The sequence below is a fragment of the Saccostrea cucullata genome, unplaced genomic scaffold, assembly GCF_032062105.1.
Source record: "Saccostrea cucullata isolate Sc308-1 unplaced genomic scaffold, CSIRO_AGI_Scuc_v1 ctg10901, whole genome shotgun sequence".
Taxonomy (NCBI): Eukaryota; Metazoa; Mollusca; class Bivalvia; order Ostreida; family Ostreidae; genus Saccostrea; species Saccostrea cuccullata.
The window spans coordinates 15,408-31,020 of NW_026927650.1; the positions used below are offsets into that span (position 1 = coordinate 15,408).

Below are 15,613 nucleotides of genomic sequence, written 5' to 3' on the forward strand. Positions count from 1 at the left end.
CAAACATGGACCTCCAAAACATCAGAGGTGGGATCAGATGCAATGGAGGAGTGAGCATCCCCTGAATGGTCACACCCGCCATGTGCTTGTCATGATTGGGAAATAACGGGAAAATCCGTTACCAATCGGTGAATAAATAATGGACTTACAATAAGTATGAAAAATGTCAGTCATGAGCATTTGAATCGATGAAATCTTGTATTTGCTGACAAGGTCATTGTATTGACCATAGAACTTATGAAGTAATGAATTTAAATGAGACTGCTGATATTCTTGTTTCATCAACTTGTTTGTCAATAATTTACCTCGTTTTAGAAATTGTTCATATGTAGAGCATGCTCTTGGGTCTCGAATCAACTGAGATACATAAATCTTTATGTAAGTGATGAAGGTATATTGCTGCATAAATAAGGGAAGTTGACGATAGAAAAGTTAAAGTCATCACGTTTTTCATGAGCTTGGTTGTTAAATACTCAGATATGAAACAGATGTGTCAGACTCTGTGGCATCTTTTATCTCAAGCTTACCAGGAATATCGTATCAACATCAGAATGGAAATTACCATTGTCAACTGACAATACGTCGTCAATATATCTAAATATCGAGTTGAAGGCCACACAAATGTTTTCTTCTTTTCTATGTTTTTTTATGAGACCAGATCTTCCAACAATCTATTGGAATTCCCATGGTTATCAATTGCGCCCCGTTATGAGCAGACCTATTTTTGTATTCATATGAAGCAGAATGTGCAAAATCGCATGTATGAAAAGAAGAAACTGACGTTTTTCATACTAATTGTTTGTCCATTATTTATTCATTGAATTGACAGATTTTTCCGTTATTTCCCGATCATGACAAGGAGCACACGGCGGGTGTGACCGGTCGGCAGGGGATGCTCACTCCTCCATGGCACCCGATCCCACCTCTGTTTTGGAGGTCCGTGTTTGCTCTGCTCCTAATTTGTATTGTTTTATGGACTTTTGATCTTGACTACTGTTCGTTATCGCCATATATTTTATTTCACGCATAAGATTTAGCACAAATTCTGATTCATTTGAATACAATATATGTCTTCTAATAACGGGGCTCAATTGGTACCCATGGTAATTCCAATAAATTGTTGATACACCTGGTCTCCAAAAGCAACATAGATATTGTCAATCAGAAACTCAAGCATCTTTTTTATGTGAACTTCAGAGTACTTGATAGTTTTGTGTACAATCAAATCTTGCGCCGTAAATTTCGCATTTTTTGCATTACGGGATCTGAAGCGTTATGGCCAAGGACTAATATATAAAACCATAACGCTTACAGTTCTCCAGCCTTTCGTAAACAATGCTTTAAAAGACAGATGTCCCATTTTTTTTCAGACCAGCGAGCTACAATTCTGCAGCTAAGTGTAGAACTGAAGAAAGAAAAGTAACAGGATTTTCTCCCCTATCTTCTAATCTTCATTATCTTAGTTTGATTTTGTGGATCTTTTTAGAGAAATAATATTTGGTACAAACCTTACAATGTAAATCACATTTAATATTAATTCAGACAGATTTTTTTTGCACAAACAAAGCATTCGAAATTTCGACGCAATTTTCTCTATTTAAAACCACGGACTATTGATATGCCTGTGTAATATCATAGTCCCTAATGTGGGTCGAGATTTAGGATGATGTACTAGTATCCGTGGACTATACAACAAATGACCCCCGAATTATAAACAGAAAAGGTAAACAGCAATACATCCACACGATGAAAGGTAATTGCTTTGAATACCGCTATATGATAAAATATCATAGTATTTTTTCATTCGAATTTACTAAATCTGTCTGATTTCAGAATATATCATAGAAAACAATTCACTAACCATAACAGATGAAGCAAAGCGATGTTTCATTGAGGATGGATGTATTATTGTAAGGTATATACAGGTACTTCGTAGAGCCTCCGTTCATCAAATGAGGATTTAAAAAAAATACTAGTTAAAAGAAAAAAAAAATGAAAGGGTTACATACATAAAAACAGACAGTAGTATTTCAACTGTTTTAAAAGGACGCAGATCTTGCAATTACATCTAATTTCATTGCCAAGATGTTAATGATTTGATTTCAGAGGTTTACTAAGTAAGGCAGAACTGCTAAAAGTGGAGAAAGCCGTCGAAAACCCAGAACTTCTAAAACACCAGTATGGAGTACGTTTGTCTAATCATGTTTTAATCAGTTTAAAGTACGTCTGTCTAACCATGTTTTGCTTAGTTTGTCTTTACACTTAAAATGGTAATTTTTACTTCTCTGTGTTTTATTTTCCAGAGACCAGACAAGAATGGGAAAGAACCAAAACTGGTTCTTTGGCAGCATCCGGGAAATGACGTCACTGGTATTGTTGCACGCTCTGAGAAAGTTGCCAAGACATGTGAAGAGGTGAGTTAACGATTTACTAGTATTTCAATGAATTCATTATTATACAAAATTAATGTGTATAAATCGGTTAATTTTCAGTTACTAGAGGGGAGAGGTTTACCATTACCACACCAAATTAATTGCCAAGGAACCATATATAGGAGGTACTTTTGAATGGCACCAAGATTATGGGTAAGTCTGGTATTAGTGGATACAGTGTATTTATATTCTGTACTATGCTCAGTGACGTCATATTTAACCAGGTACTGGTATAAGTACGGCTGTATGTTCCCTGATATGATGACGGTCTTTGTAGCATTGGATGATTGCAAGAAAGAAAACGGTTGTTTGCAGGTACGTTGTTTAAAACTTGTTTTATTTGTAATTACTAGTATATGCTATTTGTCTTCTTTGATTTTTTGTTTGATGAATTGTAATGCATTTTACCTTCAAAAAGGTTTTGAAAGGGTCACACAAATGTGGCCGAATTGACCACTTAATAGTCGGGGAGCAAACTGGCGCGGACGTAAACCGAGTCAAGGAGATCGAGAAAGTTTGCGATTTGATTCACGTGGAACTGAAGGCAGGTGAGGGATGTGATTAGAATTGACATCATTATATTTCTACTATTAAGTCTGCCCTTCATAACTAATTAAAAACATTTTGTACAGATTAGAAGACTTGTTTTGCAGGCGATGCCCTGTTCTTCCATTGCAATGTACTTCACACCAGCAGTGACAATACGAGTAAGAACATGAGACGAGCTCTCGTTATAGCCTACAACAGAGCGTCCAATGATCCAGGCCCACACGAAAAACATCCAGGATACACACCACTCCACATTGTAGGTACCATTCAGCTACTAGTATAAATATAATTACTTGTTTTCAGTTTACCTTAAGTCTCATCTTTGCACCTACTTGCAGGTTGAAAATTCGGCAATAATGAAATGTGAAAACTATAGCGACTTCACAGAAAAAGACTTCTGGCTCAAACAACCACAAGTGTGATTAGTTAAAATGAAATATGCTTGAAAAAAGTCATTCTTATATTTTTTATTCCTAGACAAATCTATTCGAACAGGAAAATCATTGCAAGATTAACTTACTAATAAAAAATAAAAATATAACAAATGTTGAGTTTTTCATTTTGTTTTGATTTTTTTTGCTTTATTATCTCACTTTCATAGACAGCTTCAATGTATCAAAAGATTTTATTGATAATTTAAGAGGCTCGTCGAATGGCCCACGTCATCTGATACGTCAGTGCTGCGTCACTGTAAGAACTCTTAATCAATGAGGGATCATTCGTGCGGACAGCTTTCAGAAATGTTCCTAGTTCAGTGAGATACGAATCATCGGTAGGAAAGGTAAAGTCCTGGTCCTTATTTGGCTCCTCGTTTTTTAGACTTCGTACCCTTAGGATACAGTCCTTTTCGTAAGGTTCAATAAGGGATAGTTTGAGACCATCTAGCTGAACGTCAATATTGGCTTCGTACCTTGTTCCCGGTAGAGCTACTGAGTGCATTAAGGTACCTAATCCCCCGTCCTTGAATCGCCAGTGACTCATTGTTACTCGAGGGATTCTTCTTTCAGGAGTTATGTTGTCCTCTGCTTCACTAGGAACGTAAACTAGATGTCCAGCGCCACTGGGATCAGAGTCCTTCAGCAGAAGAGTGTGTATTGTAGGGAGATCTACGTCACTGACGACAAACCGCGCCAAATCGCAGAAGTGAGTGGCCTGCTCCACGATTGGTCCTCCGCTAAAGTCCTCATTGAACCAATACTTGTTAATAGCTTTGGTGTAGGCAAAATAGTACCTCGCATTGAACGCCATCACCTTTCCACCATGTTTCGTTATTAGCTCCTTCATTTTGAGTATACCTGCATGATATCTGGAATACATAATGATAAAGACGTTGAACTAACTTTGTGCAATTGCCATGTTTAAAATTGATTGATATGCAATATTGATTTGCTGTATTACATAAGACTACCTGAACATATATCCGACACAGACTATTACTTTCTTTTCTTTGCATGTCTCTGTAACGGCTTTGGCGTAGCTCATAAAATCCTCCGGTGGCAGGACCGACAAAGGTTTCTCCACAAACACGTGTATTCCCACACGTGCGAACTGGAGCTCGAGGTCTTTACCCTCTGAGAATGACCCACGGTAAGCCGGAGGAATCCCTATCAACACAGCATCCGGTTTTAACTCAATGAGTTCTTTGTAATTTTTAAAGATTTTGCAGTTTTTGTAGAGATGACCATACTTTGCAGACGATTGTCGTTTTTCTAGAACGTTCCTTGCCAACTTTTCGTCCAGGTCCACAATACCGATGACATCAATGTCTCCCAGCTGTTCTAGGCGCGAGGCGTGGTCCCATGGCAGGTGTTGCCGACCGAAATTAATGGCGCCAGCGCCTATGAAGCCTATCTTAAGAGTAACCTGATCCGCCATCTGTAAAATCACTCTTATGGTTAATTTTCAAAATTCATCAAGCGAAATCTACAAAATTAATACTTTGACAAACCTGTCTTAGCTAAGTTTTTGGTCCAATCTTCTGCTGTCGGAGTTGATGGACTTTTAAATTCCCATACGTCCTTGATTAAATATTTCCGTTTCTCTGAAGATGACCCAGTTTTGTTCTATCATTGAAATGTTTGTTCTGATTGATATAGATTTCTAATGTGGTGAGATGAAAGCTGAAAGGAACAATTAATGTAACCCTTATTTTGTTATGTATTAATAAGTCAACAACTGTATTTTTTATATTGAAATTAAACCTATAAAAAAAAAAAACCCACTGACAGAGAAAAAAAGGAACATATTCAAAATGCATCCGCTTATCGTTCTTTTTGCAACAACAAAAATTTTTTTTTTTAAAAAAAGGTAATGTCAACAAAGATGATAATGGCCAGTTTTTATTTAGATGCTTAATTCTAAAGAAATAAACAAAAGATTATCTAAATCTTTTTTTCAAATTAAGTGTTTTGACGATTTGCGTAAGTGTTGTTCTACTTTGAAATCAAATGATGCTTATAGTTTGGCTATAAAATGAATACCTGTATAATAGTAGAATTATATAAAGCTGTTATTCAGAAGTGTAATTCTGCATTTGATGAGCAGGTTTCCAAGTCATGTATTAATTTTTGTACAGGTAAAGCATACCATGAAAAATCTTTAAAAACTTGGACGGGTCAATCGTAGAGAACGCTAAATACCGTGTCTTCACAATACAACAGCACAGTTATGCTTTTCACGATACTGCTGACAATTTTCCTTTTTTTAAATCCTAAATATATATCATGAAGTAAGTAAATATCATACTATGTGCAATATAAATATTAAACACCTGAAAGGTTTGTTATTCCGGTCACTGATTTAAGATAACTTTAGGCCATTAGATTTAAGATAACTTAAGGTCATTAGATAGGGATTTATGGACGTTGTCCTTGTTTCCCGGGGAGAGATAGCCTTAACAGTACACACATGCAGGTCTCACATCAGTTGGATCAAAATGTCGGGTAAGTCAAATCATTCCTACCTAGATTCTCCTTATTTTAATATTCTTGTTACAAAGAGTGTACATATAATATATGTACTCTGTAATATGTAATACAATTATAGAACATTGAAATCATATATAAGAAGTAACGTCCGGTTGATGCTTCGATGTGTTTTAAACGTCTAAGAGATATTTTTTCACTCATGTTAATTAAGATGCCACCACTTGCCGGCGGGGGGCTGTAAATTTAGTTCTGTTCTCGACACTTTGGGCCTTTTCAGCACTGTTAAAAGTATTTTCCCAGCACATATTGCGACGCTGGACCTCGGTTAATTAAGGACCGGTTTCCTTATGCAACCGATCTTCCACGTCCCGCCGTGGGATTCGAATTCGCGACGTAAAGATCAACTCCATCGCTTGACCAGTTGATCGGTTGTAGACTAGAGTGTGCAATATACCACTGCGAGCAACCGAAGTTCTCGATGAAAACCATTATACATGTAACGTTATAATAGTTATTAAAGAATAAAGAGGGCCACAATAGCTATTATTCTGTAGTCTTCCTGTAAAATTTGAAGTTTACATTAATAGTAATTATAAGCAACCACGTTATAACCATAATTTTCAATCCCGAAACTTAATAATCCCTTTCTTTACTTGGTGGGAGCCTGGTAATTTCCAAAGTACATTAAAACCTGAGGAAATATTGTCTTAATTTTAAAGGTAAAAATGCAGTGATTAATATTGTAAAATGATCAACACCGAGGGAGTACATTCTACAATCTATATCGCCATGATCATTATGGTACCGTTTGACAGCAGGATATCTTATTTATTATTTCATAAATTTAAAAAAAATATATCAATAAAACAATATGCAAACATATTTGAAAATTGAATAATATATTTTTTAAAGCCATAAACTTTGAAATTACGGACCAAAGATTGAAAGAATATGAAGAAAATGGTTTCATTATCATAAGGTATGTAATATTTTTTCACAGCAAAAACAAAACACAATTTTTATTAGAATTTTATAACAATCTTTTTTGAAACACAATAAAACTGATAAGCAACAAAAACATGTACTAATATTCACTGTTCTTTTAAACAGGAATTTCTTCGATGAGGAAGAAGTGAGAAAGATGAAAAAATGTTTTGAAGAGACAGAAGAAATGGCCAACCAAAAGATATCGGTATTTTTATTTATTTCATGCAATTCATGAATCGCTTTTGCAATATCAATCTGCACTAAATTTTTGTTGTTGAGATTTTAATTATTATAAGGTATGTCGTCTTTTCTTTAAACTTCAATATGCAAGGAAAGGAATTGACGCGGTCAATATAAGAAATATTCTTATTCTCAAAAGGGCCCAGTCTTGTATTTCATCATGTTTTAAGTTAAAGACTACACTTTTTATTTCCTACAAATAAACATAGACCATTGCTTCAAAACTTTTTCATTACAAAACTGAAAAAGAAACATTTTTACATTGCCTGGATACCGAGTATCTAAAACCTAATCCTCTATCGTGTTTATTTTCTTCTTCACCGTACTGTGTATAACTACAGTCCTGCTGGACATGTTATTACAGGTTATGCAAATATAGTCGTGAGATCACTTATTTTTAAAGTTCCTAAATATAGGGAACCCGATCCCTCAACTAGCGTCGGAATTTCATAAATATTATGGATTCCATTGAAAATTATGCCAGGCGATGGGCCAGATATAAAAAAAGAAGACGGGAACATTTTATCAGAATGGATTAAATGAGCAGATCCACGATAAATTCGTGTATTAAAAGATCGAGGGGCAATATGAAAACCATCTGTTCTTCTGATTTCAGTTATCGAGAAGTGAAAAAAGAACCATGTAGATTACATGATCAGTACGTACTGGTCCCTGCTGACAAAGCAGGTAACAACATTGTCTTTGTGCCTTTGTTTGTAAGGCTCATTATATAAATTGTGTTATAGAAGAACTTGGATTTAATTCTACAAGTGGTAATCCAATTTATTCTCATAGTTCCCTTTATAAAGAGGAAATTCTTCAAAATCTTAAGTTAGTTTTACATATTTTTAATATCCCAAAGAACCAAAATGATTTTGAACTACCATATAAGAGCCTTCATAAGCATCCTTACAAACAAAGATACATAGAGGGTTCAAGTAAAGGTTAACCAAGCCTCTTTCGTTACTCCTCACTAAGAAATTAACAGCAGTGAAGGAAAAACTTCCGGAGTACTGTGCAACAATATACATGTATTCAAGAAGTGGTGTAGATCGGATGTGGCTTCATAAAAATTCCAAGGAACTTTCGGACAATTTGAAATCACAAGATTTTACCAAAATCGACAGCTTAAAAACTTACGACTTTATACACAGTCATTCCCCATGATAAATTAAAGTTCAGGCTTTTTGATATCTTTGACAGCTGCTTTTTAAATACAAATAAAAATGAAATTCGTAAATTTACTTACCTTGTCATTGGTCATTTGCAAAATTATTTTGTTTAAACATTCTAATTGTACACAAAAGCACTCTGCATTCCCATGTGTACTAATTGCGCCCCATTGTTAGCATACCTATTTTTGTATTCATAGAAAGCAAAAATTTGTGCAAAACCTAATGCGTTATAAGAAGAAAACACGTGGTTTGGCCTTCAACTTAACATTTAGATATATCGACGACTTATTTTCAACTAACTATTTTAATTTCCATTTCGATACGATATATCCTGGTGAACTTGAGATAAAAGATACAACAGAGTCTGTTTCATATTTGGATATTCTATTTGAAAAAGACGTTAATGGTAATCTACCAACCAAGCTCTATGATAAATGTGATTACTTTAACTTTTCTATCGTCAACTTCCCTTACTTATGTAGCAATATACCTTTGCTTAATATGTGGTTTATATCTTTCATGCAGTTGATTCTATACGCAAGAGCATGTTCTACGTATGAACATTTTCTAAAACGAGGTAAATTAATGACAAACAAGTTGATGAAACAAGAATATCAACAGTCTCCTTGAATGCATCATTTCATAGGTTCTATGTTCGATACAATGACCCTGACAGTAAATAAATTTATCATTGAGTCAAATGCTGACTGACGTTTTTTCATACTAATTGTTAGTCTATTATTCATACACTGAGTTGACGACGGATTTTCCCGTTTTTTCCGGATCATGACATTGAGCACACGGCGGGTGTGAAAGATCGGCAAGGAATGCCCACTCTTCCATGTCACCTGATCCCACCTCTGATGTTTTGGAGGTCTGTGTTTGCTCTGCTCATGTTTTGTATTCATTATTGTTTTATAGACTTTAGATCTTCAATACTGACAGATAGTCAGACCCAAATTAATTTCTTTCACAAGGAAAATGAGAGCAATTAATGTACCTCTGTATATGTTTTATAACTAAAGCATATCTTTAGAATGCGGTTATTAGTATAAGGAAAAGACCCCTTTTGGCTGAAGATTGACTCTTCAACTAGCAGAAGAGGTTTTCCTTCTGGCAGACGTGGCTATAGAGTGAATCTTCCCACTCCTTGTGGAAATCTCGAAGAAGTTTAACTCTAGTTCCAGGCATCCAAGGGGAAATCTTACCCGTCACTTCTATCTTACGTCTAATTCTTGGAGCATAAAGACTGGCTGGCTATGCAATGCTTATATATAAGCTGAAATGATAAATAATGGTCAGCAAATTGTAAAGCACCTCTGACTGACGAATAGACATTCCTTTTTTTTGCAGTATTCCCACACTGACACTTTGACTGGCTCGATCTGCAGCTGACTTAATCGAGTCCCTTATGTCTTACACGCACAATAATAGTATATCACGAGATAAGTCCGCTCAGCTCGTGGTTTTACGAACTCATGGTTCTTGCACCGTTCCTTTCCTTTGATTTTCTATCGTCGTTACAATGTTAAAGTCATCATAACTTCAAAGGAAGAAATACACACCAAATCCAATAAAATTCAAAGCATGTATGTCAAAATTAATTTCCTACAGAAGTATAAAAATCAATAAAATTTTGTGAATGAACGTATTTTTTTAACAGCTTGAAGATGGTTTGGGGAGAAACGTTGACATAACAGTGTGGAATAGTCCCGGAAGTGACGTCACTGGAATGGCGGCTAGGTCAGAAAAAGTTGTCAATGCTGCTGAAAAGGTGCTTGAATCGAAAGGATAATATCATTCAATATGGTATTTTTACAAACAAATCAATCCAGGTACGGTGTTCAAATAAACGAATGATTATATATATAATTGATTACAGCTTCTTGGTAACCTTGAAGTTTATCATTACCACGGAAAGTTAGTGCAGAAAGAACCCAAATCAGGAGGATCGTGGTTGTGGCACCAAGACTACGGGTAACACGACCCCAGTCTTGAATTGATCAATGATTAAAATGCTAGAATTAGTATCTAAACCCTCATCTTACTTTTAGATGCTCTGCTACAAAATTTGTGTGTATTTTTCATGGTCTTTTGGGTTTAAATACTGTTCGTTATTTCCATTTACATTGTATTTCGAATTCACTGTGCAAAATTGATTCTTAACTTAATCTTTAAAAGGTGGATATTGTATTACTAAACAAGTTATAAACTGCGTCTCTTTGGATGTTTTCGGTTAAAAGTAGAGTTAAGTTTTTCATCATTTTTGCATTTTATGATATTTTGGTAACGATACTGGACTGATAAAATCTTATATTAAAGTACTAGTATAATAATGCGTGCCCATTAAAAAATATATAAAACCTCTTCGCCAGATACTGGTACCGAAATGGCTGTCTCTTCCCTGAAATGCTGACTGTATTTATGGCAGTAGATAAATGTGACAAAACAAATGGATGTTTGAAGGTAAGAGAAAAATTCGCCAGCTTAAATCTTCTCAATATTATTTTCATTTCTATTAAAATAAAAGAAAGATTCTGATCAGATATTTTCTATATGTTTTTCCAAGAGTATTCAATGGGGTCAAACAGACAACAGTGCATCGAGTTATCATAAAAATTCCCATTTCCGAATAAGACTTTTCGCCGTTGTCGCTTTATGTTTCAGCACTTCCAGAAAATCGTTGTTTTTTCTATTAATCGAACACGATCAATTTGAATTGACTATCAAACACTGACTTGTACCACTAAGGAAGAAAATAAAAAAAGGCATATTGGTTTGCAGAAAATTTATGTAAAAATTATGAATTATGAATTTTCCACTGAAAGGTTCTGAAGGGTTCACACAAGTGTGGCCGGATTGACCACAGTATGGTGGCTGGTCAGACGGGGGCAAACATAGACAGAGTCAGCGAACTCAAGAAGAAACTTGAAGTTGTTTTCGTAGAACTGAACCCAGGTACCTTTTACAAACCTTTTCTGTAGTACATTTGAAAACATATAATGGAGTTAAAGCTCATTTTAATAATTCTTGTTTATTACTGGTTTAACACTTATGAGCAGTAGATTTTGAACAATATATATATATATGTATTATTTCATGATATAATTTGATTAAAATTATTAGCATGGCCTTTCACAAAAACACCCACTATTTTCTAACTGATCATTGCATCTTTTGCATAGTATAACAGATATATTCCTGTGCTCTATTGACGATTTATTACTTTAAAGGTGACATAGATATATCGACTTTACAGAAAAGCATATCGAACTCGCACTTCGTGCTCGGGCAATATGCTTTATTACTGCGCTCCATTGACGTTGTATTACTTTAAAGGTGACGTCCTGATGTTCGGTTGTAATCTGCTTCACTGCAGTGGACCAAATAATTCCGACAGACGGCGCTGGGCGTATCTGATGTGTTATAATACACGTCATAACAACCCGGTCAAAGTTCACCACCACCCCTGCTACACACCCCTACAGAAGGTATTAACCAAAAAAAATTTAAATTTTATAAAGCGTAAACTAACCCAAAGCAAGTTATTATCATGTTGTAAATTTTTTATTTACTAGGGGGAGGTAAATGCAAAATTTACAACATGATAAATTTAGCATTCACCTCCCCTAGTAAATTCAAAATTTACAACATGATATTATTTACTCGAATAATTTGGCCAAGAACTGAAGTCATTCTTTAAATTTTTTTTCTCTTTTCCTAGGTGCCAAATTCTGCAATCAAGGAATGCGAAAATTACACAGATTTTTCAGGGAAAGCATTTATGGATAAAAATGTTAATCAGACAATTAAATTCTATAAAACGCAGAGTTAATTTTAATTTTTTAACAATCAAATTGGAAAACTCTGGATTTAAAAAAAATATTTCAAATTGTATTTCTATCCTTACTGGTATTGGATATCTAATTAATCCTCACAGTTTGTATTTAATCTGTTACATCCCCACGTGTTTTTCTTCTGTATGTTTATTCAAGGTATTGATGATTTAATCCATTATTTGAATTGTTAATCATGTCTTTTGAATCATATAAACTGTTTTATTGACATTTATTCTACATTTAGAAATATTTATATATACGTTAAAATGTACAATTGATAAGAATGCATTAGATGTTTAAATATATGAGGTTTAACTTTTAAAATTTTTAAAAATATTTCATTAAATTTTTTCACCATCGCCTTACTGGTTAGAAATTTTACACAATATGTTGAATTTAATCATGAATGCTTTAATTTAACTGGATTCCTCAGATGTTATTTTTATTCTGATTTAATCCTTAACTATAGAATTTTTTAAAATACGTTTTACAGGCCGCAAATATACTTTAAAACGAAATATATTCACTTATTTTAAAATTCTAAAATTGGATAAATTTTAATTTTCGTTATCAAATCTGAAAATCTGGATTTATTAAATATTTCAAATGGATTATTGCCAGACTATGGGCCTTAAGGTATTGGATGATTTAAATTATTTGAATTGTTAGAAATCTTTTGAATCATATAAAATTCTTTTAGTTATATTCAATATAGTATTTATATATACGTTAAATACAGAATGAAAAAATTAGAATGTTTTAATATATTTTATCAGACATTTTTTAAAAAAGTTAAAACATATATATGCTTTACATGTCTTTATTTTAAGGCTCATTAAACATTGCTGACATTTAAATATTGCAGGTATTTAACATTGACTTTATTTGTAAGGCTCATTATATAAATTGTGGCCAGAAGAATTTTGGATTTAATTTACAAAAATATAATATAAATCGTGTTCCCCTTTCTAAAGTTTTAAAAGGTTACCCTATAAATGTCTGTTTTAAATTTGGAACGTTATTATACAGCTATGAAAAAGAATGTTAATACCCATATATATTGGATTCCGAAATTTCATAAAAATCCTTACAAACAAAGATACATTTGGGTTCAATTAGTCACTTATTGAATTAAAATGTTGAAATTATAAAAGATCATTAAGGGGAACAATATTATGATATACTGTGCAACAATTATAATCCTTTTCAAGATTTAAATATGGATTGAAAATTCAGAATGGAACAACATGACTTTATTTGTAAGATTTTACTCACTATATAACGTTATAAAAATTTTACTTATTTTAAAAGGACTTTTTTCGGAATTCATAAATAATGAATTTGTTGAAAAAAAATCCCCAGCTAAGTTGACACAGCTTTTTCAAATGGAATTAAAAATCTTGACATGCAGCTTCAGTTTCTGCAATAATAGCAGATAACATGATCAGTAATTGACTTTATTTGTAATATTGTATTTTAGAAGAACTTATACTCCCCTTTCTAAAGACGAATTTCGTCAAAATCAAATGTCTGTTTTAAATATTTTAAATATTCCACACAGCCAAACGGAATTTGAACTACCCTATATATATTGGATTCCGAAATTTCATAAAAATCCTTACAAACAAAGATACATTGCGGGTTCCAGTAAATGTTCAACCAAGCCTCTTTCGTTACACCTCATTAAGATATTGACAGTAGTGAAGGAGTACTGTGCAACAATATAATCAAGAAGTGGTGGGAATCAGATGTGGATACTAAAATATTCCAAAGAACTTTTTGACAATTTGAAATCACAAGATTTTACCAAAATCAACAGTTTAAAAACTTACGACTTTTCAACTTTGTATACAACCATTCCCCACGATAAATAAAAGTCCAGGCTTCTAAAAATCATTGACAGCAGCTTTTTCTATAAAAATGGAACTCGTAAATTTACTTATCTGGTCATTTGCAAAATAATTTTGTTAAAAAAACATCTAACTGCACACACAAGTACATTATGTACTCTGAAGTTGACATCAAAAAGATGCTTGAATTTCTGATTGACAATATTTATGTGGTTTTTGGAGACCAGGTCTTTCAACAATCTATTGAAATTGGAATCCCCATGGGTACCACTTGCCATCCGTTATTAGCAGACCTAATTTTGTGTTCATATGAAGAAGAATCTGTGCATAATCTTAAATGTGAAAAGAAGAAAACACTTGTTGTGGCCTTTAACTCGACATTTAGATATATCAACGACGTACTGTCAATTAACAATGGTAATTTCCATTCCTATGTCGATACGATACGATATATCCCGGTGAGCTTGAAATAGAAGATACCACAGAGTCTGAAACATCTATTTCATACTTGGATATTTTACTTAAAAAACTCATCAATGGTAACTTAACAATCAAGCTCTATGATAAACGTAATGACTTTACTTTTTCTATAAGGAACTTCCCTTACTTATGCAGCTATATACCTTCATCACTTGATTCGGAGTTTATATATCTTAGTTGATTCGATATGCAAGAGCATGCTCTACGTATGAACAATTTCTAAAAGGAGATAAATTATTGACAAACAAGTTGATGAAACAAGAATATCAGCAGTGTCGTTCTCGTTCTCATTTCGTAAGTTCTATGGTCGATACAATGACCTTGTCAGCAATTACAGTTTTTCATTGAGTCAAATGCTGATTGACGTTTTTCATACTTATTGTTAGTCCATTATTTATACACTGAATTAACGACGGATTTTCCCGTTATTTCCTGATCATGACAAGGAACACACGGCGGGTGACGCTCACTCTCCATGGCACCTGATCCCACCTCTGATGTTTTAGAGGTTCGTATTTGCGCTTCTGTTTTGTATTGTTTTATGGACTTTTGATCTTGAATACTGTTCGTTATCTCCATATGTTGCATATATACATTTTTTAGGCAAAAACTGACTCCCAATATGGGAGTAGATAATGGTGTCTGATTACGGGAAGCCATTATCAACATGTGATGATATATAAATATTAAAAAAGAAGTTTTCATCCTTTTCCATTTCTTTACTTCTTACTTGAAGTGGTTTTACTTATAATTTTGTCAGATGACTAATTGACTATCAAAGCAAGTTTTTTTTCTTTTATGTGTATTGTTTTTTCTAGTCTTATGAGAGAGAGAGAGAGAGAGAGAGAGAGAGAGAGAGAGAGAGAGAGAGAGAGCTTGCTGAATTAATGCAGTCATGTGAGTAGAGGGTAATTTGCCTCATCATCATAAAATTATAAAACCCTTGAGAAGATGAAAATGACAGAACGTCCCCAGATGCAATGAGAATTGCACAATGAGATTAACATACGCAGATCACGAATAGTTATTTAGTTCATAATACACCGAAACAATAGATTCAAGTCTTCATATAATCTTTATTTAATATGGGGTGATATTCTTTGATATAAATGATTTAATTTTTAGGCAATTGTG

The 15,613-nt window shown here is 33.7% G+C and overlaps 3 protein-coding genes across 3 annotated transcripts; 2 read left to right on the top strand and 1 right to left on the bottom strand.

Annotated features, from left to right (window-relative positions):
• Positions 1-1,820: 1,820 nt before the first annotated feature.
• LOC134275109 (L-proline trans-4-hydroxylase-like) lies at positions 1,821-3,427 on the top strand (the record flags this gene model as incomplete). The annotated part of the gene is made up of 8 exons (XM_062757357.1): positions 1,821-1,915; positions 2,107-2,185; positions 2,304-2,414; positions 2,500-2,585; positions 2,657-2,747; positions 2,851-2,980; positions 3,086-3,237; positions 3,320-3,427. Coding segments are annotated over 8 exons (828 nt in total), but the record flags the coding sequence as incomplete, so codon positions are not given.
• Positions 3,428-3,592: 165 nt separating this feature from the next.
• Positions 3,593-4,997, bottom strand: LOC134275107 (uncharacterized). The gene is made up of 3 exons (XM_062757355.1): positions 4,930-4,997; positions 4,390-4,856; positions 3,593-4,287 (listed from the first exon to the last, which is right to left on the bottom strand). The coding sequence occupies exons 2-3, from the start codon at positions 4,854-4,856 to the stop codon at positions 3,618-3,620; spliced, it is 1,137 nt and encodes a 378-aa protein (XP_062613339.1). The 5' UTR covers positions 4,930-4,997; the 3' UTR covers positions 3,593-3,617.
• An 868-nt stretch (positions 4,998-5,865) lies between these two features.
• Positions 5,866-12,151, top strand: LOC134275108 (L-proline trans-4-hydroxylase-like). Its single transcript, XM_062757356.1, has 9 exons — positions 5,866-5,923; positions 6,821-6,887; positions 7,019-7,100; positions 9,974-10,084; positions 10,193-10,287; positions 10,686-10,776; positions 11,139-11,268; positions 11,650-11,801; positions 12,035-12,151. Exons 1-9 carry the CDS (start codon positions 5,917-5,919, stop codon positions 12,143-12,145), a joined length of 846 nt encoding a protein of 281 aa, XP_062613340.1. The 5' UTR covers positions 5,866-5,916; the 3' UTR covers positions 12,146-12,151.
• The last annotated feature ends 3,462 nt before the right edge of the window (positions 12,152-15,613 follow it).